Here is a 26,279-nt window from a genome sequence, read left to right as displayed (position 1 = left end):
TTGGTAAGACATTCCGTACTCCGAAATATTGCAATTATGCAAATTGTCATATAATCTGACAGTCAGTATTGTCGAAGGTTAGAAATCGCTGTAGTTTTCGCTAACATGATTAATATAACCTGCCCATCAATTTATGTGATACACAGTGACACCAAACAAAATGTAATTACATTTCTATCCACTTCCTAAGCCCCGTGTCATATAGGATTTGTACATGAATGTGAATCGCTGGCTTGTGCTCTGATCTTAGCCAGAAGCATGACCATAATGACAGCTAATTCCGTTATGCAAATGCTGCTCTGCTTCTCATTCGTAAGCAAGTTAAAGCATCAATGGTGTGTGTGAGTGTGTGTGTGTGGTTAGTGGATTTAAGCCATGTACACACACTTTGGCTGGGGTAGTGAGGCAGTGTGATCAGCTAAAACACAAAAACACTGAATTACTTTCCTATCATGCAAATAGACCGATTTGTATTAATTTGAACATAATATAATATCTATTGTTTGGTTGGCTAATACAAGATTGAATATAGCAAATAGTGGTGAATGTGGTGGGATTTAGGAGTGTGTGCGTTAAACTTAGTAGATGGAACGAATTTGGGACTCTACTGACCGTACTGACTTTTGTATCTGCATCAGCAATTTGAGAGAGAGAAAAAAAAAAGAAAGACTTGTTTTAAAAAAGAATTACTTACAGTGCCTTGCAAAAGTATTCAGCCCGCTTGAATCTTGCAACCTTTCGCCACATTTCAGGCTTCAAACAAAGATTTTTTTGTCAAGAATCAACAACAAGTGGGACACAACCGTGAAGTGGAACAACATTTATTGGATAATTTAAACTTTTTTAACAAATAAAAAACTGAAAAGGGGGGCGTGCAATATTATTCGGCCCCTTTACTTTCAGTGCAGCAAACTCACTCCAGAAGTTCAGTGAGGATCTCTGAATGATCCAATGTTGTCCTAAATGACCGATGGTGATAAATAGAATCCACCTGTGTGTAATCAAGTCTCCGTATAAATGCACCTGCTCTGTGATAGTCTCAGGGTTCTGTTTAAAGTGCAGAGAGCATTATGAAAACCAAGGAACACACCAGGCAGGTCCGAGATACTGTTGTGGAGAAGTTTAAAGCCGGATATGGATACAAAAAGATTTCCCAAGCTTTAAACATCTCAAGGAGCACTGTGCAAGCCATCATATTGAAATGGAAGGAGCATCAGACCACTGCAAATCTACCAAGACCCGGCCGTCCTTCCAAACTTTCTTCTCAAACAAGGAGAAAACTGATCAGACATGCAGCCAAGAGGCCCATGATCACTCTGGATGAACTGCAGAGATCTACAGCTGAGGTGGGAGAGTCTGTCCATAGGACAACAATCAGTCGTACACTGCACAAATCTGGCCTTTATGGAAGAGTGGCAAGAAGAAAGCCATTTCTCAAAGATATCCATAAAAAGTCTCGTTTAAAGTTTGCCACAAGCCACCTGGGAGACACACCAAACATGTGGAAGAAGGTGCTCTGGTCAGATGAAACCAAAATTGAACTTTTTGGCCACAATGCAAAACGATATGTTTGGCGTAAAAGCAACACAGCTCATCACCCTGAACACACCATCCCCACTGTCAAACATGGTGGTGGCAGCATCATGGTTTGGGCCTGCTTTTCTTCAGCAGGGACAGGGAAGATGGTTAAAATTGACGGGAAGATGGATGCAGCCAAATACAGGAACATTCTGGAAGAAAACCTGTTGGTATCTGCACAAGACCTGAGACTGGGACGGAGATTTATCTTCCAACAGGACAATGATCCAAAACATAAAGCCAAATCTACTGTGGAATGGTTCAAAAATAAACGTATCCAGGTGTTAGAATGGCCAAGTCAAAGTCCAGACCTGAATCCAATCAAGAATCTGTGGAAAGAGCTGAAGACTGCTGTTCACAAACACTCTCCATCCAACCTCACTGAGCTCGAGCTGTTTTGCAAGGAAGAATGGGCAAGAATGTCAGTCTCTCGATGTGCAAAACTGATAGAAACATACCCCAAGCGACTTGCAGCTGTAATTGGAGCAAAAGGTGGCGCTACAAAGTATTAACGCAAGGGGGCCGAATAATATTGCACGCCCCACTTTTCAGTTTTTTATTTGTTAAAAAAGTTTAAATTATCCAATAAACTTTTTTCCACTTCACGATTGTGTCCCACTTGTTGTTGATTCTTGACAAAAAATTTAAATTTTATATCTTTATGTTTGAAGCCTGAAATGTGGCGAAAGGTTGCAAGGTTCAAGGGGGCCGAATACTTTTGCAAGGCACTGTATATCTGAAGTGCACGGTTTTCCAACGTAAGCCCAATCAGAATCCATATATAGGGTGCGCTGGATTTTAAGGCATACCGTCAATTTTGGGTAAAAATAAAGAATAAACAAGCTGGAAAAAAACAACACACACACAATATCCCATCTGAACAACTCCGCCAACTCTGGAAGTAGAGCATGCCTCGAGTGCCCGTCTCACGGAAACCATATACAAATAGGGTTCCAACAGGTTTCAGCAAGTAAAATTTTGCTAATTGAAAAAGCTTTTTAAGAAGATTTAGAACAGAATTTGGAGCCAATTCTGGGATAAATTTTACAGCTAACCGCATGATAAATCAGTATATCCTCAAATACACATACACGCACACACAAAAAAACAAAACAAAACAAAACAAAAAAAAAAAAAACATGCGATGCAGCGGAAGTTACAATTCAGTGAATTTAAGACCTGCCAGACTTAAGACTTTTTACTTCTTACCAGACTTTTAAAAACACTATCAAGATCAGTCAACTTAAGAATTTCTAAGAACTTGTGGGAACCCTGTATTAGGCGCATCTGAGTAAAAGTCACGTGCCCAGCCAAATTATGAATAAAAAAAAGCAACTAATAGTCTGGAAAATACAGTTATTCAAAACTAGGTTATTTTGGCTCTGATGCAACCGCGCTTTTATAGCGCGGGTAAATTCCAGTTTCTTTGCACATACTGCATCAGATGTTTTCACACAGTGTGAACAGTCCAATTACATTTTCTTCCAATATGACCTAAACTCATTCATATGTGGATAAAAATCAGATGTCTATCTTACACCTCTGCAGTAAGAAGGCAGATCCATATGAAAGTGACCTATATGTCATCACTAACCAAACAAACAACAAAAGGAAATTGGCAATGTCAGACAAAGGAGCAGAAAACACTTCATACCACACGAGAACCTCTGAGCTTTAAAAAAACAATGTTGGCTATCACCCTAGTGTACTATTACAGATTATACGCTAAGATTTTTGTTTGTCTGGTTTGTATTCAACATCCCTCAATGTATGTGTTCCTTAAGAATATTTAACGATGTCAAGTTCACCATATTGCATTGTTTTTTGCGTCAATAATGACTATAAATGAAAATATTTCGTCGACGAACATTATTTTAATGACGATGACCAGACGATAATGAGCTAAAACGTGTCTTGGGAGACAAACATAACGAGACGAATGTCAGTTTTTGTCTGACTTGACAAGAACGAGACAAAAATGCGCCATGGTTTCAGTCACACATTCACATGTCTGACATTTTGTGTACTTAGCCTGCATCATAGCAGTGTCGAGTTCTGTCACTCATGTGACGTGCCAGTTTCCTCTCCAGTCTTCCCATTGCTAGTTTTGAGACACACACAGTAATATTTATTTTGGCAAGAGAGAATATAAAATGTTTCTTTAGCCTTTAAATATCTGTGCTGATTGCTTGTTGTACACTAAATCTAACTTGTAGCGTTAGCATAGCATTCACGTTCACTTTAGCATTTGGCTAATGCTAACGGCGAGCGTCCCCTTAACTCTTACTTTTTTTACATACAGTTCTTGGTGTCCAGGTGGGTATAATTAATTGAAAACAATTTACTGTTATCCTGCTGAGTATGTATTATCACCAAGTTGGTGATAGATTTGTAGAGGCTTTTAGATGCTAAAATATGTGCTCATCTGTCAATGTTCATTCAAAATAGTTGGAAACATTTATTCATTAATTTTTTTTTATAAAACTTTTGAACTTTACAGATGAAAACATTGAGGAAACGTTCACTAAAACTAGACGAAATTAGTCGGAGTTTTCTTCAAAAAAACTAGACCAAGACAAAGTTTGAAATGACTAAGACTAGTAAGTATTATCATTCAAAAGACTAAAATGAAAATTAAAAGGGCTGCCAAAAACAACAGTGCCATGTTCTAAATTCTGCCACACTTGCCGTTAGAAAGTAGGAATGCATTAAAAGATCACCATGTTTTAAATTGCCACACTTGCCGCTTGAAAGTAAAGATGCATGCACAGAGTCACAAGATGGATCATACACCCTTACATCCCAGATGCTTCACGTGAGCAAGCAGATGTACAGTATGCATACTGTACACTAAAGTGGTGGCCCATAGGGAACACTAGTATGAATGCTTCATTCATAAATGTCATAAAATGCCCTGGGCTGCTGATCTACTTCAGAAATACTGCTCCTTTCGGTCTAAAAGCATTGAAAACAGAAAGAAGGCCATTCCAGGAATCAGGGTTAACTTGCTCTTCTCAAAGGGATCCACGGGTATAAAGACTTGTAGTTCCGAAATGATTAAACGTTATTATGAGTTAAAATCATTTGATAATGAAACCCCTCTTGATGTTTTCGTTTTTAAACAATTTGTAAAATTAGTTTAACTAGTAGGTCATCATTGTTGTTAAAGTCGCAGGGCTGTGATGTCACATAGTTACGCTGCTGGACTTCAAGAGTATCACTCTAGCAACATAAACATATCATCTGTTCAACCCTTTGAATTTGAACCCGAGAGGAATATTAATGAGCATGACAACACTGTCAATATTTCACAAAACGAGCAGCAAAAGCAAAATTAATCGGAAAGACGGGATGAGACGAGAGTAGGAAAAAAAAGACTGTTCTGCCAAAATGTGCTACAACAGCGAAACGTCTTACAAGAGGCGAATTTGACACCCGAAGTACTATCGTGAGCTTTCAGCTTGTTTTGTTTAGATGCATACAGACAGAGCATACTAAAGATGCCTTCAGAAAGTACTTAAACGTACTAATATCAAATAAGGGGGGTTTAAATATGCTACGTGACTAATGTGATCAACAGATCAACAATGTGCTTTAAAGCTACCACAGGAAAATACTATGCTTAAAAGTAGTATTTTGAGGCAATGAAAAGGTAATAAAAGACTCAACAAAAACATAAGTAGCAAGCACTCGCCGATTTTTAACCAATGTGCGCATGTGTTGGACGCCTCACCGTGTAGAGGAAATTGCAGCAACCCGGTAGTATTCGTCGTGTGATAGTGACTATCTACGTCATCACCCAGAGCGTCCATTACAGGTATAAAAACATGGCACCCTCAATAAGTCAAAACATGTACTAAATATTAGATTTTTAAATCACTGGCAATATTTTGTGTTTCTAATAGCTTATTTTAGTAAAAGAGAACAAATGTGGCTTATTAGGGCCTACAAGTCTTTAAGTCCAAGGTTCCCATTAAAACAGAAATCAGGGACATACCAAATGTCCCTTGGCAAGTACCCAACAGTTTATGTGTAATGAGATTATCTTTCCAACCATTTTGCTCATTTAATTTAAAGACTGACATCTGCTGGAGGCCAATTTTGGAGTACAAGACACAAGTCATAAGATCACAGCAAGGTGTATTTCCTCACATTTTTCATGCTTATTTATAAATGAATCCACTTGATGTGAAGCAAAATGAAAGATTTAACAGGCCACACACATTCTTTGTTAACGTAAATGATAAACTAAGGAATCAAAAAAGATATATTACAGACATACGGCTGTTGATATGGCAAGAGAAAGGAAAGGCAATTTGAAGGCTGTTGAAGTAACAACCTTATGACAGCTTTCTAAAGAGCCAACACTTTTGAACACGAATGTGATACCACATACTTGATATTTTGGCTGAGAAGAGCATCATGTTTGAACAAACTCATTGTTAAATCTTACTGTTGTATACACAAGAACTGTCCTAGTTTAGTTTATTTTCGTGTTCTTTTAAAGTTCTCAAGACAAATGTCAATGTTGTCGAAGTGATCCAAGTGAACACAGAACTGGAGTAATGCCAGGCCAATAACATCCACATACATGTCTCATTAGTCCTAATCTCTCCAAGTATAATATTCCTTTTGAAACTTTTGCAAGTCTCAACAGTTTGCAGTAAATGTACACATGTACACGGTGACTAGTTTTTTAAACATATTAAAAAAAAAAAAAAAGGGGGGGGGGGTTCTCAATTATAGAGTGGAATGCCACGATTTAGTAGTTTTAATTATTATTTTGGGGATAAAAGCTAATAAAAGTTTTGTTCATGGCGAATGAGTAGCTGTTAGCCACTCATTTAGTTTTCATTAACTCATTCTCTGCCATTTACAGTGATGGAGGACAATCCATTTTCACTTTTTTTCTGTATTTTTGAAAATGGGTTATTTCATACATTTTTTAAACGGTATGTCACAATTAAATAACAAAATACCAAGGGACCAAACAAAGGACATTTATATTTAAAAGACTTACTGACAGCGAAGTCTATTGCCGTCAATGACACTGAAAAATGTTCATTCAGTACCAACCATCCCATTTCAATTAGACTGGATGTTTATCACCATTAACGTTTTTTTTTTTTTTAAATGCACCACATCTGTGCTCTATTGTGATTTATCACACACATGGTATAAGTGTATGTGTATGTAGTGTATGGTAAATAGGGATGGGAATTGATAGGATTTTTACGATTCCGATTCCATTATCGATATTGCTTAACGATTCGATTCTTTATCGATTCTCTTATCGATTCTAATTTGGGGAAAAAGAAGAACAAACGTTTTGATTGGCATCGAGTTTGTTTAATCAGAAGTCACAACCTTACAAACTCACAACGAGATCAAAAGAGGCCCAAAGCCTCAATTTTAACTGTGGCAATAAGTGGCAAATACACAAGAATGTGTAACATTTTACTGAAACATTTATCTAATAGAAATAAAAAATATTGGTATACAGTGTATATTGGCAGATAGGTTGTTGTTCTGCCTTTGGCAATATGTGTTAAAGCAGGGGTCCCCAAACTTTTTCCTGTGAGGGCCACATAACTTTTCCCTTCTCTGATGAGGGGCCGGGGTCAGTTTGTGACAGAAAAAGTGTGACGATTGCAGAAGTGCATACATGTAAAAAATTATTGTTTTTCAGAAAGCCACAATCAAATAACCCTTTCTGGATTCTTCACGGAATGAAAGTAAATAAAATAAAAATAATAATATAATATAATAATAATAATTAATAATAAAAACACTATTAATTAAATAGATAATAACTAAATAACCCTCTCTGAATTCTTCAAGGAAAAGGCCAGGAAATAAATAACACGATTGAGAAAAAAAAAAATTAAAACTGGCCGGACCAAATGTGGAGGCGGGCTGTATTTGGGCCGCAGGCCGCAGTTTGGGGACCACTGGATTAACATGTATTATTTACCAATACATTGAAATGCATGCCTTTTAGTTTTTGTGGCGCTTACACGCTCAAGTGGGGGCGCCCTTGCGTTTCCTCACGCGAAGAAGAACGCGCTCACGTGAAGAAGAGCGCGCTTACACCCGAAGAAGAAATGCCGCATCCAAGCGAGTGAGCAAGTTAGTGAGAGAGGGAAACACTTCTACGAGCCTACGTTCTTTGTTAATGTTAATATCTACAGAGGCAACGCCTGTATGTATCATCTTTTGTGTTGTTGTTGTTGTGTTTCCACTCGCGATCGGACACTTAAATCCAGTTGTGTAGTGGTTTGAACGATGTGTTAATGCTAGCGAACGAATGCTAACCATTTGTTATTACTGTTATTAGCAGCTAATCATCGCTGATTTACGTTGATGCAAACCTGTTTGTTATTGGGGACGAAATGGATTTGTTTCATTTCTATTCTTATTTTCACTCTTCAAGTGATGATTGAATAATGTCAGCAAATTATACCAACGTCTTCTGCATCGTCATTTGGGAGTTTAGCTAGCTGTATAGCCAGGACTGAGCCTTAGCCTCTCTGTGAGGACAGCGCAGTCGTATTCCCTCCTGATCCAGTTATCTCCACCTTGCAATGACTGCAAGTCGCTTTGTTGTAATTTTTCCTCGTGAAGTGAAGACACACTTTCGAGCGTTTGAACCTACGTGCTGTCATTGTTATGTTTATGGCTGCAATGCTCGTGCTTACCCGTCGTAACCTTTCATTCTCACACTCTTTCCTGGTGAAATGTAGTCAAACTTTGGAGCGAGTGGTTCTTGGCGCCATGCTAGTTTGATGCGTCTGGACAACAAGACATGTCACGACGCAATACGAGTCTTTAGGAATCGTTAAAGGGATCGTTAAGGCTTTTTCATTGTGATGTCGAGGCCTCGAAACACTCGGAACCGGTTCCGAATTGGAATCGGATTTCGATTCCCATCCCTAATGGTAAAGTGTATTTTTATATTGCAAGATTAAAATTGACATTAGTGACGACAGAATTTATGACAATACATAATTTACAATTGTTATGGCACTAGTCCTGACTTGCCCCCTCTCTGAGCTTTGTTTGTGCATCTTGACCAGCATATAAAGTAATAGTAGCAGACTGCCTCGGATCCACCTGGTAGTGCTGACCACCAACTGCAGATTGGCTGGCAAACCAGCATGAGACAGAGCAACAGAACAGTCTGTTCCGACCTGCCTCTCTGTTGGCAGAGTATTCATCAACAATATCTCTTTCCCTCTGAGACTGCTTATGTTGCTCCTCTTAAGTCCCCACTCCCATGTGTGTAAAAGTGTTTTTGTTGCCAATAGAAAGTGAGACAATGTTACCATTACCAAGAACACTTTTTTTAAAAAGTGTCATTTTATTGCTGTGCAAAAACACAGAGGGATGAAATCAGTCATGTGTTTGTTGTGCAGTGGTCAAATGACTTCCAGCTCAGCTGTTTCACACACGTACACTATTAGATGCAAGCACATAAAGAATAAGATCCTTTCACTGAAAAGAATGGGTGCCTTTCAATATACATAGCCTGAATGCTGAAGCTTGATTGCATTTCAAACTGAAAAAACGCTTTTTTTCCTCACTTGGAATATGCTTTTTTTCCTCACTTGGAATAAAATTCAATATCTGTCTTCTCTTATCCTTCTGTGTATTTAAATCCACCTTGAATACTACCATTATTACCTGTTTGCATATGACTTTAATTAAAAGAGGATCTCGAGTAATAGAGGTTTTTCCTCCAAGGGTGAGATCAATGTTAATTAAAAAAAAAAAAAAATAGACACAGTGAACGTCCAACGACAGTGAAGTCTTTAGATGAAAAGCTAGGCTTTCAACTTTAGATGTCAGAAGTTTATAGAGGTAAATCAAAAATATTCACCACAAAACACCTTGCAAATAGTACTTCGAGATGGAGCCTGTCTTTGGGTAAGAACTTTACTTGGGGTCAAACTGGAATAGGGCTGGATATCATTAGGGTCTTATACTCTATACTTTATGAAACTAATATTACCAATATTGAGTTGGTTGATTATTAAATCACAAATGGTGCAAGCATTTTGTGCATTTTATTCCAGGACAGCATGTAAACCATTCATGTGTTTACCTTTAAGAGTTTTACACTTCTGCTGTCAGAAGCTGGAAATGGGCACATAGGAGAGTATTGATCGTCAAACCTGACGAAATAAGCCTGAGTACAGTAACATTTCTGGTTCGGAAATGCTTGCACTTTCTTCTTAGCTCAAACAATCAAAACACGTGCCGGTTCTGTATATCCATGTAGGAAGCCTGTCATTCTTTCTTTTACTTAGCTTTATTTTTTAGTTACCATAATTTCTTAAACGTAATACACTCTCATAGTACCTTCAGTCGCAAAATCAACCAATACAAGCTTATTCGTGGATATTTATTTACTGAATATTGTCAGACAACTGGAGGACTGTTAATTGTAAGTTATTTTTTTAACATATTTATTTGTAGGCAATATCAAACAAAACCTTTTTCCTTACACTTAACATGGTTTTCAAGTAAAATGACAGTTTTCCCTAGACCTTAGTTTTATTTATGGGCAATCCTGTTACATTGCTAGTATAGTAGTTGACTTCAACTTATAATTGTATGCCGAGAAAACACAAATTCAAACAGTGGTTATACAGTAAAAATGCATTTTCTAATATTGTCAGAATAATGGGACTAACAGGTTTTGACATTGGAACGACTTGAAAGTCAGCCAGTAGAACAGATTGTGTTTGACTTTGGAGGTTTCATTGTCAATTGTACCTCTCTTTTAAATGTTCTGTTGGCAGAGGTATAGTTGCACAAAACAAATGAATGACTTAAGAGAATGTTCAAAGTCAAGAACTCAAACCATGTGTTCCTTTTTCTGGAAATATCACAATGACTATAAATGTTTAGTTGTTAGATTACTATCATTTTCTTTTAAACCATACCATCAGTAAATGAATAGAGGTAGCAGGACTGTTAAATCTCAAGAATTAGCATTGTGTACAGTCTAGCTACCAGCAGTGGTGTTCCACGAGACTTGCTTCACATGGACAGACACAAACATACAAGCACACACCCTCATGTAGGTGCACGCACATGGCTCGGATTGACAAACACACACACAAACACGCCAGAGGAAGGACAAAGCACGTTCCCCTGCCACACTGAGGACAAGGGAAGGGAGGAGTGGAGGACAAGAAGGCGTTTGACAGGGTGGGGGAGCAGGTGGATGGTGACAACAAAACATCAAGCATGCCAACCAAGCTGAAATCACAGGCCAGCTCCAGAGTCCACTCTAATATGATTTCACATTACATAACAGAAGCTGGCACATGGCATTCTCGACACAACGCTGCAGCTTGGGAACAGAGTTGTTTTCCCATTTAACAACGGACACAGCTTTTAGCAGTCCTTCTATGGTCAGTTCTCAGGATCAGCAGATAAATTTCTAACCGAATCAGAGTGTTTAATATACATATATATATCTAAAAAATAAAAACTGTAAATTGTATATGGCGAAAAACACTCAGGTGACTTGTAGTTCTGCTCCGAGACCCTCAACTTCGCCAACTTTCAAAATCATTGGAAAGCTTAAAATCTCAATTTTCTGGGGGAACAAAATTTTTAACGGGAGGGAATATACAATTTTTTTTTTTTTTAACACAGCAAAACCCTAATTGGGGCGAGAGCACGCAAGAGCAGAATTAAAGACGCCACGATTTTAACGAGATATTATCGTGTACTTACCTTGTTTCAATCCAAAAACTCCATGTAGCATGTATCACCGAGTGTCAAGACAGAGCTGTGAATGGCCAAAGCCGGATTTTTAAAATTTATTTTATGGGTGAAACATGGTGATATAACAAGGGTTGCAATGCAGAAATCGCAGACAACAAGGAGTGGTTGAGATTTTCTTTTTCATATAGTTACCCTTTTAAACGTTATTTTTCTTTTTTTTTGTTTGGATCGATTATTTATCATCTAACATATCGGGGAAAATGCCACAGTAACAAAAAAAATTACAATTAAGCGATAGCTATGAGGTAGATATCCGTGACTTTTTTTAAAGTCGCCAAAGTTTTCATTGTGACGTAATTCGTTTAAAAGTTTAAAATATGCGAGTGAATATTTATTTTAAAGTCGTTTTTTTTTTTTTTCAAACGAAATATTAGACAACAATTAATGATTCTAAGCTAAAAATGACAGACATTTTGAATAATAAATATAATTACTTACCTTCTTTTTATGGCTAGGTTGAAACAAAAGCGGTTGCGCGATGTCTGTAAACGGGTGTTTTCAGGGTAAAACGGACAAATTAAAAATATTTCGGAGGCTTAGTGCGCCATGAATCTGCTATGGCAGCAAATAGACATATTGTATATCAAACACAACAGTTCTTTTGGCTTAAAACACAGCAGTTTATTTTAAAGAGGGGCGCAAGAGCAGAAACTGCTTTTTCAGTCTCGTCTGTGTTTTCCGCCATATCTTATGTGCATATGCTACTACATATAGAGATTCAGCCACACAAAGGTTTCAAATCTTTAAAAAAAAAAAAAAAAAAAAGCCATTAATCAAATCAATTAATATAACCATGACTAAAACATTGGTTATATCGCAGCCCATGGTACATTTTATTACATCGCTAAAGGGTAAATACAGTAATGGACTCAAGTGCATGTTATTCCCACGATGTAAAAGTCCAGGGTAAAAAAAAAAAAACAGAGAGAAACACCACCTTTGGCTATCCCCATTCTGAGACAGAGTACAACTGTTATCACATAACGTGACAGGAAGTTTTCTACTCCCATCTCACAACTCAGTGCAATTCATGCAGAACCATTGACCGGTCCTGTCACTGAGAATTAATACTTCACTGTCCTGGATTAGACATTTGAAAGCTATATGATATACCTTATAGAATAAGACATGATACCACCACATGAAGGAATGAGTCTTTAAATGTTTTTCTTTATGACTGTTGCAAGCAAGCAGACCTGAGTCCTACAGATAGGAGCAGTGTAGTAAGAACAGTTGTATAGTAGCGGCTGAAGCCTGTGATGAGGATTAAGCTTGGTTATATAAGCATTGACCTGCAAGTGCGGGCCTACTGCTCGCTCCTGGCCCAGTGGCGTACAGCAGCTTAAGAGAGCGGCTTACCTCTGCAAATGACTTCCTATTAAACCCTAACCTGACACCATTTTGCAGAAAATACGTAAGAGTAGCAATCTTTACAACGTGACCTTTATGGATTATGAACATGTAATTTACTGGTCACCACAACCATAAAATACAAACCTATGAGTTGGACTGAAAGCTTGTTAACCTAGTTGTATTAGATTTCTGCAAGAAAACCGGCCTCAAAGTCATCAGTTGCCAATGCCGGTGATAGACGTCCAATCCATTTGGACTGGGAGGGGCTGGCAGCGCTGCCAGACCTCCCAGTCCAAAAGGATTGGACGTTTATCAACATCAAAGGCATTTAAATATGACCATTCAATGCCAGTCATCTCAGTTAAAATAGCTCTGATGTCTATCACTGTCAATGCTACTAAATGAGCCAAATGGCAGTTATTGTCATCTGATTCGTAGCAACTACCGACTCTCTCTTACCTTCGCTTGGTTAATGAGGAGCCCCACGAAAGCCGAGACCAGAACCGAGCCTGACATGCTGCCTTTTCTCCGCATCTCTTGCTTAAGGAAGGGAAAAGCGGCTGCCGGTGGCTCCTCGGGAACGGTCACCGTGTACGTCTGTCTCAAACTCGGCATGCTGAAGGAAGAATGGAGTCGTCTACTGAAGTAGCTTACGGCGCTGCTGTTGGCTGGCTACCGCGTTTTGCCGCTGTGTCGTGCGTGACACGCTCTGTCATTCATTAAAACAGAAAAACGCCAAATATATTGCCTCCTAAAACTACTCTTCACTAGCACCTTGTGAATTTACTAGGAGAGGGTTGGGTGGGGGAGAACACGTAATGCTAGAAAACCCCCACAAAAATCCGCTATGACAAGACCGCAGCTGACTGCTTTTCAGTGTCTGCCTAAATAGAGTAGCCTAGTATCTTTTATAGAATATGAATGTCATTCCGTTTGACAGCACAGTCGGTCCACCCCTTTAACATCCACTGAACAAGGACTGCCTCCAACACGTCAGCGCCCGCCTCCGGCCAATGTGTCGACGTCAGAGATCAGACTCCTCCACGCTGATGAAAGGACATCATTGGGGCGGTACACGGGTCTTTATTGGTCATGTTTAGACACCTACACTAAACCACCTCGAATCACCATGACGCAAACCAATGTGCTAAATAAATAAATAAATAAATAAATAAATAAGAGGAATCCTGTCATTTTGTTAGTTACAATCAGTGTTGTCACAGTCACAGATTACTTGAAAAAGTAATTTAATTACTGATTACGCCTCAAAAAAGTAATCTAGTTACTTTACTGATTACTTCATTATCAAAGTAACTAAGTTACTTTAAAAGTAATGTATCAATTACTTTTTACCCATTTTTCTCCCTTTGCCGCCTCAGCATAAGAATGACAACAGAAAAATGTCATCACATGTAATTGACTTTCCGATGATTGAATTAAAAGGGGGATATCAGAATTTTGCGCTAGCTTAGCCACTCTGGAGCCCTGAAACTAACAAATATCTAACAAACTGCTTGGAATTTGTTGAAATCAACTCCACTGACCAATTAAACCCCCTAGATTAAGCCTAATGTCAAAACTTCTGAATTTTCCCGGGGACGAAAAATTATTGCCTTTTCAACATTATTAGCTCGCCGCCTGATCCTTCTTAAATGGAAGGATGCAGCCCCCACCGACAATATCACAGTGGATCAAAGATGTGTTACTTCATCTGAGACTTGAAAAAAATCAGATACGTGATGAGTGGCTCAGAACAAAAATTTCATCTAGTATGGGGGGGGTCTTTCTAAGGTACGTTGACAATCCTTCAACAAAGATAGAGGAATGAAAACTCTGTAGTATAAAAGCAGACTCAGTATGTATCCTGACATATGCTTATGGCAGACATGTCCAAAGTCCGGCCCGGGGGCCAAATGCGGCCCGTGGTCAAATTTCATCCGGCCCCTAGTCTCTGTCATAAAATCAATAACGTCTGGCCCGCACACAGACTTAATAAATTGGTCAGCAGTACTGCTACCAGCATATGAAGTAGCTTACACACTAAATGCTGCTCCTCATTTACCCACTAAAAGGCAGCAGCACTCTAAGCAACATTACCCCGTGTGACCCTTTACTTCTAATTTTCTAAAATGGCGACAAGCAACAACAACAAAAAAAGTTGACTGCGACGGCCGACGCCTCAAGGTTAGGTGGAAATTGGACTATTTCTTCACTAAAATATGCAACAACTGTGTCTGCCTCATTTGCAAAGAGACAGTCGCTGTTTTTAAAGAGTTCAATGTAAGGCAATGTTACCGATCAAGACACGCTGACATGTACGACAAGATTACAGGGAAGAAACACAGTGATAAATTGAAGCAACTTGAAGCTAGTTTAATTTCACAGCAGCGGTATTTCGCAGGAGCCTGAGAGTCGAAAGAGAACGCCACAAAAGCTAGTTGCGATATTGTTGAAATTATTAATACAAAAAATAATAAAGCAAATGTGACACACAGAATGGCTTGCTAAAATTTGCTTAAATATATTGTTCTACGTGACGGACGTCAGCCAACGTTGCCCCCCATTTTTATTACACCAAATCTGGCCCCCTTTGAAAAAAGTTTGGACACCCCTGGCTTATGGTCTTCAAATATTTGTTTGATGTATATGCCTGTGACAGTGGGGAAAAGGTTTTTATTTTGGGGGGGTTCTTTTTTTGTTGGGGGGGGGCCTTGTATGGATCTTCCTGTAATTTTTGTTTTTTGTCAAATCGGCAAATCTGAATAAATACATTCCAACTGAAAAACTCAATTTTGGGTTATGGTTAACAGCATATCAGTGCCAATGTAAAACAATGCAAACTGACTGCACAATATTACAAAGGTGGTGTCGGGCGCGGATGCGCGTGCATAACCCGGAAGTACTCCTCTCAACGCACACGTGGTCAATTTGGCCACAAAACGTGGCGGCAACTAAGCACTTTACACTCAATCGGACTTACAACACATCCCACAGATGCTAAATGAACACATCACCTCACGGTATAAATGTGCAACACGCATATGAAGTAAACAAAGCTTGCCAACTTGGAGCGATGACTGCCCGTCGTTGCTACGGCAAAGCTACGAAACGGCCGCGCATGTAGGTGGTCCAACCTTTTGCTGATACCCTCCAGAATGAAAGAAAAATACTCACCTTCATTCATGGATATCCACAGATCAACATTCCCTCGCAACTAGAGCTGGGAATCTTTGGGCACCTAACGATTCGATTACGATTACGATTCAGAGGCTCCGATTCGATTATAAAACGATTATTGATGCACCACCCTCCTTTTTTTTCTCTTTTTTTTTTTTTTATGTTTTGTACATTAGTTCCAAAATTGTTCAAAAATACTCTGAGGCTAAACCACACTATTTCAGTATCAAGATAACATATAGCAGTAAACAAATATACAAAAATAACATTAAATAAAAAACTCCAGTCCCCATTCTGTATCAGCAGCTTTAAACTACATTCAATTAATTTAATGTTGTGAATCAACCGTTAAATTTGTTAAAATTGCTCCCGTTATTCCATAATTTCCCTTTTGTCTACTTTCGACATGTGAAAGTTTTAAAACTATTTTAAAGATAGATTCAAGTCAATATTTTACCGATTTAGGAGTATTTTAGATAAAAAGTTAATTAGGTTTGCTTGGAAGGTTCGCTACAACAGCCTTGCAGGGAAGTGTACTGCTTTAAGATGGCGGCCGTTTATAACGCCCGCATCTAGCTTTTTGTAGATGTACTGCTAACACTACCAAATTTATATTGCATCTAGTCCTATATAAATGATATCCACCGTAACATTATATGGATGGACTTTGTAGCAGCTTTTTGGCAGCAGTCAGGTATGTTGTTGTGTTTTTTTATCTCGTTGCATGAGTTGAGCTAGAGCCATGAGTTGAGCATTGGCATTACCCGAGGGGCCGGGTAATGGGAAGCATGATGTTTAGCTACTCTCGCTCCGTTTTGTCCCGAAGACCGCGCAGCGCGCTGAGTGTTGTGTACTTCCGCTTTACTTTGCATATTTCAATAATCGGAATTTGGATGTTTGTGAATCGTTCTTGAATCTTCCATGGCCGAATCGCGAATAATCTAAGAATCGGAAATTTTGCACACCTTTACTCGCAACTTCTCAACACTCGGCTCGAATGTCCACCCGCCTGGCCCACGCCTTCAGTCCCACAACACATGTGACGTGAAACCAAAACAGGAAATAGCTAAGAGGTTGTCATGGTAACACATACCGGGAACCTTTTATTCTAGCATTTTCTATTCAAAATGCTCTTCGCACATAACTACAATATTCTTCTTTCTACATACGTTATGAGGCAATGAAAAAATAGTAACGCAGAGACACTAAGGAAACTAACTTTAATCAGATTACTGGTGTAGAAAAATGAACGCCTTAGATTACTCGTTACTGAAAAAAGTAATCAGATTTTAGTAACGCGTTACTGACAACACTGGTTACAATCTAATGAAACGTTCATGAAAATGTTCATCTATGCTACTGAAGCACTGTTCTCTCACACAGAGGCGTAGCAAAGGCCCCCAGGGGCCCGAGGCAACAAGCAACATGGGGCCCTTCGAGCGTGTGCAAGTAAGGGGGACAGTTGGACTTGGAGCAATAGCATATTTAATAAAAGTATAATAACGCCTCGGTCTCATAGGCTAGTTTCATACTACAGGTCTTAATGCACGAATCCGATTTTTTCGTGTTTTTCGGACTCGAGTCAGGCATTAACTTGACGGTCTGAATGGGACAAGTCGCATAGGAGTGGACCATTTCAAATTCGATCTGGGTCACTTTCGTATGTGGTTCAAATCCGATCTGGGTCACATTTTTTCAGAACGTGACCGACGGACTGAACTGTCAAGTCTCCCAAATCAGATTTCATGCAGCAATTACGCCCGCAAAGAGCAAGAGGCACTGAGCACGGCAGCCATGTAGGCATTAGCGCCTAGCTTGAACTCTGCTTTTAAGCCCGAAACAGGCTTGATCACAGTCATAAAAAAATAAAATGAAGGAAAGAATAAGCCTTACAATTTTCGATTTTCATTCTGTGCGCCGAATGAGCAATATTTCATTATTGCATACATGACCGAGTCGGGGCAAACTGACGCACCCACGTCATTTCACGCACACACGTCAAGGCTCATGTGTGTGCGTGTATGCGTTCTATCAGTCCATATAAACTTTGAATATAAGACTAAACGGGATTATTAATGTCTGTTATTTGTGTCCTCTTTTTGGAAATCAAAATATGATCATCCTGGCATGACATACCGCTAGCATGTGTAATTTGTTTTGATGCTTCTGCGCATGCGGGTCTCTTTACTGAGCGCATCACAGACTGCGAATTAGTGCGCATGCGTAATACTTGAACGGTCCCAATGGACAAAGGCAGTCTGAAAGGGCACGCCAAAAAAACAAATATGGGAAAAAATCGGATTTGTGCATTAAGACCTGTAGTATGAACCTAGCCATAGAGCGCTTTTTAGGACACTCAAAGTGCCCGGCTTCTACTACATTAGGACATAAAACTACAGTAACATAGTACACTCACTGCTGTCTTGCTTCCTTTTCTCTTCTTCTTTTTTTTTTCTTTTCTTTTGTTGCTTCCAGACAGATAACTTCTCTTCATTTTTGATTTACACGAATTAAAAAAAAAGCCAAATTGCCACTCACTCTGAGTCACGTGACGGGGGGGAGGGGGTGTGGAGTGAGTGAAGTGGCCCCTTCAGGGAACTCAGACACACATACGATGAGTATAATGCAAGGGCATAGGTTTGCATAGGGACGGTAGCAGAGGTTGGTAGCAAGGGCGTAGGTTTGCATATGGACGGTAGGGACAAAACACTACCAACTTTTCAGGATGCTCAAAATGTCCCCACCAAATTTATCGCAACCTTATTTGCGATATATAATGACTTCAATTATATACAGTGCCTTGCAAAAGTATTCGGCCCCCTTGAACCTTGCAACCTTTCGCCACATTTCAGGCTTCAAACATAGATATAAAATTTTAATTTTTTTGTCAAGAATCAACAACAAGTGGGACACAATCGTGAAGTGGAACAAAATTTATTGGATAATTTAAACTTTTTTAACAAATAAAAAACTGAAAAGTGGGGCGTGCAATATTATTCGGCCCCCTTGCGTTAATACTTTGTAGCGCCACCTTTTGCTCCAATTACAGCTGCAAGTCGCTTGGGGTATGTTTCTATCAGTTTTGCACATCGAGAGACTGACATTCTTGCCCATTCTTCCTTGCAAAACAGCTCGAGCTCAGTGAGGTTGGATGGAGAGTGTTTGTGAACAGCAGTCTTCAGCTCTTTCCACAGATTCTCGATTGGATTCAGGTCTGGACTTTGACTTGGCCATTCTAACACCTGGATACGTTTATTTTTTAACCATTCCATTATAGATTTGGCTTTATGTTTTGGATCATTGTCCTGTTGGAAGATAAATCTCCGTCCAAAGTCTCAGGTCTTGTGCAGATACCAACAGGTTTTCTTCCAGAATGTTCCTGTATTTGGCTGCATCCATCTTCCCGTCAATTTTAACCATCTTCCCTGTCCCTGCTGAAGAAAAGCAGGCCCAAACCATGATGCTGCCACCACCATGTTTGACAGTGGGGATGGTGTGTTCAGGGTGATGAGCTGTGTTGCTGTTACGCCAAACATATCGTTTTGCATTGTGGCCAAAAAGTTCAATTTTGGTTTCATCTGACCAGAGCACCTTCTTCCACATGTTTGGTGTGTCTCCCAGGTGACTTGTGGCAAACTTTAAACGAGACTTTTTATGGATATCTTTGAGAAATGGCTTTCTTCTTGCCACTCTTCCATAAAGGCCAGATTTGTGCAGTGTACGACTGATTGTTGTCCTATGGACAGACTCTCCCACCTCAGCTGTAGATCTCTGCAGTTCATCCAGAGTGATCATGGGCCTCTTGGCTGCATCTCTGATCAGTTTTCTCCTTGTTTGAGAAGAAAGTTTGGAAGGATGGCCGGGTCTTGGTAGATTTGCAGTGGTCTGATGCTCCTTCCATTTCAATATGATGGCTTGCACAGTGCTCCTTGAGATGTTTAAAGCTTGGGAAATCTTTTTGTATCCAAATCTGGCTTTAAACTTCTCCACAACAGTATCTCGGACCTGCCTGGTGTGTTCCTTGGTTTTCATAATGCTCTCTGCACTTTAAACAGAACCCTGAGACTATCACAGAGCAGGTGCATTTATACGGAGACTTGATTACACAGAGGTGGATTCTATTTATCATCATCGGTCATTTAGGACAACATTGGATCATTCAGAGATCCTCACTGAACTTCTGGAGTGAGTTTGCTGCACTGAAAGTAAAGGGGCCGAATAATATTGCACGCCCCACTTTTCAGTTTTTTATTTGTTAAAAAAGTTTAAATTATCCAATAAATGTTGTTCCACTTCACAATTGTGTCCCACTTGTTGTTGATTCTTGACAAAAAAATTAAATTTCATATCTTTATGTTTGAAGCCTGAAATGTGGCGAAAGGTTGCAAGATTCAAGAGGGCCGAATACTTTTGCAAGGCACTGTAGTTCATTACGATTGTCTTCCCAAATGTTTAAATTGTTGTAACTGACCGCACCATTTTAAGTTATTGTTTTCATTATGTTCAGACTTACATGTACCTCTTTTCACTTGCTGAATGTGCCGATCCATTATTTCCGCTCCTAAACGCACATTTGATTGGCAGATGAATTGACCCAACTAACATGAGATATTAGGGATATTTGAATTTTTTTTCCCCCAGCCAGCAGCAGCCACTGTAAGAAATGTAAAAAGATGGCAATGTTGTGGAAGTGGGGAACACACCACTAATTTTGCTACTGAAAGTCCGACCTGCATCAGAGTTAGCATAATATTAAACTGTGTGAACTTGCTAACTTGCAAAAAGGAAGCTGCTTAGAGAGAAGAGTCCTATTGTATGTGTTTTCTACTGTTAACGTTAAATTAACTGTGAGAAATGTAGTGAACCGAGGTTTACCCCCTTCTCCCCTATCTTACTTATTATTTTATTTATGTGGTCTTAAAGCAGCTTTCAAAAGAGCTTTCTTTGTTGTTGTTGTTGAGTTTGGCACTGCTTGTGGACAAAAGCAGTGGTGTTTTACCTGAAGGAAAACTCCATTTTGATTTGTTTTTTTTTTTTTTTTAATTCCTGGGTAATTAAGAGATGATTAACAAGCTTGTATTTACTGTGTATGTTAATATAATTTATGTTCAAAAAATGCAATTTAACTTTGCTCATAATATCCGGACATTTTTTTCCCGAAAGTTTTCAAAAAATTTTTTAAATAGTTTTTAAAAAACAGGTTTGAATTGAACGATGTAGGCTGAGCGTATACACATAAAAGTTAGTATAAGTCAATACAGATTTAGTTGAAATTGATCATGAATATCCCGTAACCAGCAAAAAGTGTACATGCAGGTTATGCCATATCGTCCCTACCAATGTTGAGACTAAACCTACGCCCTTGGTGGGTAGTAACACATTACATGTACTCTTTTACTAGAGTAAGTTTTTGAGAAAAATGTACTTCTAAGGGTAGTTTAACTAAGCCATACTTTTTACTTTTACTTGAGTAGATTTGTGAAGAAAAAAACACTACTCTTACGTCGTTACTTTAGATTACACAAGAATCGTTACATTTTTCCTCTTTATTCATAATAGTAACTATGAAGGAACTACAGTATTCACTACTCAAAACTTGGAACTATTTTCTCCACTCGAGAGCAGGACACTAATGCTCTTTGGACGAATAATGCTTCATTACTGGTTTTTTTCTCTCTTTAATGTTTTTTTTCCTTTGGCTTAATGTGGTTATGTAATGGGTTATTGCACAGTATCATTATAACAACAGTTTGTATAGATAAGTTTGTGCTGATGAGAAAAAAAGTACCAGTTTAAAAAAAAAAAAAGAAAAAAAAAAAAATCAAACAAAAATAGGCAGTTACTCAAAATGTTACTCATTAGTTGAGTATTCTTTTCACTGGATACTCTTTTACTTGAGTACATTTTTTGGATGACTATTAGTACTCTTACGTGAGTAATATTTTTGGCTTCTCTACCCACCTCTGGACGGTAGGGACATTCATACGCGGAGATTAGGGGAGCCGGGGGGCATGGCCCGCGCCTGGTGGCCTAAAATGTCATTGCATATAATTGACTTTCCAATATATGAATTTAAAATGAATACTTTGCCAGTAAAATATCTATAAAAGTTGTAAAGCAATAAAACAAACAACAAAAATGAATAAATTATATAATGGTCAAAATTATTTTTGAAACAGTTCATTTGACTAGCACCTTAGAGAATGTCATTTGCTTTGCTTAGCCCCCCCCCCCACACACAAAAAAACACCTGAGGGCAGAAGAGGCAAGATCGATATGCGTAATTTTATTGAGCCAAAGCTTTCAAAAGCGATAACTACTGAGCGAGAACCAAGGATTGAAGATGTGGACCATGAAACGCCAGAGAGCACTGCCAAAATGGTGAGCGGAGTTTCGGTTTGCTCCACTAAAGACGTTAACCCTAAAAAATGATAAGACACAAACAAACAAACAAAAAAAAAAACGCTCATTTTGAACGTATTATTATTAATGTTCCTAGCTGGAATATTCAGTCAAAACAGATGCGGCGTCTACTTCTCCACTAGGTAAGACGGGAAAAAAGCGTGCACGCTCACACACGCACGCACACACACACACAGCTGGGATGCCTGTACCAGTATGTACGAGCATGGGCTAAGCTACTATCCGGGTACTTATAAATTAATTTTATTGCTGACACATGTTAGGTTTTGTGTTGGTTTCTCCTAGTGTGACTTGTCCCTGTGATTACCCATTGCTCTCACCTGTGTGTGTTTTCCCAGTGTATCCTGCAATCTGCATCCACCTGTGTTACCCAGCTGTTCCTCGTCTCGTTACCCCTTGTCTGCGTATATAATGACCCAGTTTCTTGTCACTCCTTGTTGCGTCATTGTCTATGTCTGTCCTTGCCAAAGTCAAGACCCGTCCAAGCCCTCGCGTACCTGTCCATCCGTTTACGTAAGTTTTGTTGATCCATAGTCCTTTTGTTTAAACTTTGTGATTTTTGTTAGTTATTATTAAAACATTTTTTTGAGTTCACTGCCTCCTGCCTTGCATTTTTGTTTCACTGCTTTTGGGTCCACACAACCTGCCTTCCCGCGCATTCCCTGACAGAGTGACGCAACCACTAGTGGACCCAGCGGGAAACAACCGGCACCGGCATGCTCGCTGACGGCTTTCTGCCCGTTCCCCTGATTTTGTGTTCCCTCGGCACTTTTTTTAAAACTCTGATTCCGACTCAGACCCGGATTTTGATTTTACACCTTCCGTTTCCCCTGAGTATTTTTCTTACCACCCTCCGCACTCTGTGTCCCGTTCGGAGCTCGTCGCCAAGGACTCCTACCTGGGGTCCCGTTGGGCCATCTATCGTGGACCACCCCGGGGTGGTCTGAGGAGTCGCCCAGGCTCATTGCGGCCTAATGGGGCTATTGTGCAGCCCCTACCACCTGAAGGCGCTCGCCAAAAGCCTCGGCGTGGTCGTCGACGCCGACGGTGTGCGGCGGTGCTGACGTCATGGCTTCCCGAGGCTCCCGCGCCGACTCCCCGCAGTCAAGTTCCTCCAGCGCCGGCTCCCCGCAGTCAAGTTCCTCCCGCGCCGGCTCCCCGCAGTCAAGTTCCTCCCGCGCCGGCTCCCCGCAGTCAAGTTCCTCCCGCGCCGGCTCCCCGCAGTCAAGTGCCACCCGCGCCGGCTCCCCGCAGTCAAGTGGCTCCCGCGCCGACTCCCCGCAGTCAAGTGGCTCCCGCGCCGACTCGCCGCGGTCAAGTGGCTCCCGCGCCGACTCGCCGCGGTCAAGTGGCTCCCGCGCCGACTCCCCGCGGTCAAGTGGCTCCCGCGCCGACTCCCCGCGGTCAAGTGGCTCCCGCGCCGACTCCCCGCAGTCAAGTGGCTCCCGCGCCGACTCCCCGCAGTCAAGTGGCTCCCGCCAGCAGTCTCCTGCGACTCCGCTGCTGTTCCGCCAGCAGTCTCCTGCGACTCCGCTGCTGTTCCGCCAGCAGTCTCCTGCGACTCCGCTGCTGTTCCGCCAGCAGTCTCCTGCGACTCCGCTGCTGTTCCGCCAGCAGTCTCCTGCGACTCCGCTGCTGTTCCGCCAGCAGTCTCCTGCGACTCCGCTGCTGTTCCGCCAGCAGTCTCCTGCGACTCCGCTGCTGTTCCGCCAGCAGTCTCCTGCGACTCCGCTGCTGTCCCGCCAGCAGACTCCTGCGACTCCGCTGCTGTCCCGCCAGCAGAATCCTGCGACTCCGCTGCTGTTCCGCCAGCAGTCTCCTGCGACTCCGCTGCTGTTCCGCCAGCAGTCTCCTGCGACTCCGCTGCTGTTCCGCCAGCAGTCTCCTGCGACTCCGCTGCTGTCCCGCCAGCAGACTCCTGCGACTCCGCTGCTGTCCCGCCAGCAGAATCCTGCGACTCCGCTGCTGTTCCGCCAGCAGACGACGACAACGACTCAGACTCAGACTCCGACTCAGTTCCTGCTCTGCCCGACTCCGACTCAGTTCCTGGTCCGCCCGACTCCGACGACGACTCTGTTCCTGGTCCGCCCGACTCCGACCACGACTCTGTTCCTGGTCCGCCCGACTCCGACCACGACTCTGTTCCTGGTCCGCCCGACTCCGACCACGACTCTGTTCCTGGTCCACCCGACTCCGACCACGACTGCGTGCCTGACTCCCTTCACAATGACGACAACGTTGCTCCCCGCTTCCTGCCGCGGCTTGGCGGCACGAATGTCAGAGTCCTTCCTCGCTCGGCTCCCGCCTGATCAGCCCGTGCGGTCGCCCAACATCTGGCGCCCCGGACGCCCGCCTGATCGACCCATGCGCTCGCCCCATGTCTGGCGTCCTGGACGCCCGCCTGACTAGCCCCTACGGGCTGATGTTGCTCCCTCCTCCAGGCAACCTTCTGCCCACCGTGTTTGGACTTTTTTTTTTTCCTTGAGGACGTCTGGGATCCGTCCTTTGAGGGGGGGGGGGGTACTGTTAGGTTTTGTGTTGGTTTCTCCTAGTGTGACTTGTCCCTGTGATTACCCATTGCTCTCACCTGTGTGTGTTTTCCCAGTGTATCCTGCAATCTGCATCCACCTGTGTTACCCAGCTGTTCGTCTCGTTACCCCTTGTCTGCGTATATAATGACCCAGTTTCTTGTCACTCCTTGTTGCGTCATTGTCTATGTCTGTCCTTGCCAAAGTCAAGACCCGTCCAAGCCCTCGCGTACCTGTCCATCCGTTTACGTAAGTTTTGTTGATCCATAGTCCTTTTGTTTAAACTTTGTGATTTTTGTTAGTTATTATTAAAACGTTTTTTGGAGTTCACTGCCTCCTGCCTTGCATTTTTGTTTCACTGATTTTGGGTCCACACAACCTGCCTTCCCGCGCATTCCCTGACAACACAGCGTTTTGGGGTCATCAACATTTTTGCCCCCCTGCCACAAAAGCCAAACTCCGCCAATGGGGACATTATTATACTACCAACTTTTCGGGATGCTAGAATTATCCCCACCAACTTTTAAGCAACCTTATTTGTATTATACAATGAGGTCAGTTACTGTACATGGTAAATGGTATATGGTGTTATACTTATATAGTAGGTAACCATTTATATTATCTTCTCATATGTTGTAAGAATAGAATTGACCCTACCATTATTAAGTGAATTATTTTCACTACGTTCAGACCAGTGTTGTTTTTAGCTGCCCTTTTTATTTTTGTCTTAGTTTTAGTATTTTGAACAAAAATACTAATTGGTCTTAAGTGACTCGGAAAATGAATGAATGAACAATACACATATATACAGTGGGGCATATAAGTATTTAGTCAACCACTAATTGTGCAAGTTCTCCCACTTGAAAATGTTAGCGAGGCCTGTAATTGTCAATATGGGTAAACCTCAACCATGAGAGAAAAAACATAAAATCACATTGTTTGATTTTTAAAGATTTTTTTTGCACATCATGGTGGAAAATAAGTATTTGGTCAATACCAAAAGTTCATCTCAATACTTTGTTATGTACCCTTTGTTGGCAATAACAGAGGCCAAACATTTTCTGTAACTCTTCCCAAGCTTTTCACACACTGTTGCTGGTATTTTGGCCCATTCCTCCATGCAGATCTCCTCTAGAGCAGTGATGTTTTGGGGCTGTCGTTGGGCAACACGGACTTTCAACTCTCTCCACAGATTTTCTATGGGGTTGAGATCTGGAGAATGGTTAGGCCACTCCAGGACCTTGAAATGCTTCTTACGAAGCCACTCCTTTGTTGCCCTGGCTGTGTGTTTGGGATCATTGTCATGCTGAAAGACCCGGCCACGTTTCATCTTCAATGCCCTTGCTAATGTAAGGAGATTTTCACTCAAAATCTTTCGATACATGGCCCCATTCAGTCTTTCCTTTACACAAATCAGTC

The 26,279-nt window shown here is 41.0% G+C and overlaps 1 protein-coding gene across 4 annotated transcripts in view; it reads right to left on the bottom strand.

Annotated features, from left to right (window-relative positions):
• The window catches only part of usp2a (ubiquitin specific peptidase 2a), a 95,452-nt gene that overhangs the window by 19,278 nt on the left and 49,895 nt on the right, over nucleotides 1-26,279 (bottom strand). Inside the window, exon 1 of one of the 4 annotated variants that reach the window (XM_057839050.1) lies at nucleotides 13,192-13,771. The exons of the other annotated variants lie outside the window; for them this stretch is intronic. Coding sequence (XP_057695033.1) covers nucleotides 13,192-13,347 — 156 coding nt within the window. The 5' untranslated portion in view covers nucleotides 13,348-13,771. Of the gene's footprint in view, nucleotides 1-13,191; nucleotides 13,772-26,279 lie in introns of those variants that run through there. 4 annotated transcript variants of the gene reach the window in all.

This window comes from Corythoichthys intestinalis, chromosome 6, assembly GCF_030265065.1.
Source record: "Corythoichthys intestinalis isolate RoL2023-P3 chromosome 6, ASM3026506v1, whole genome shotgun sequence".
NCBI classification, from domain to species: Eukaryota; Metazoa; Chordata; class Actinopteri; order Syngnathiformes; family Syngnathidae; genus Corythoichthys; species Corythoichthys intestinalis.
This window is presented reverse-complemented; position numbering and strand designations above follow the sequence as displayed.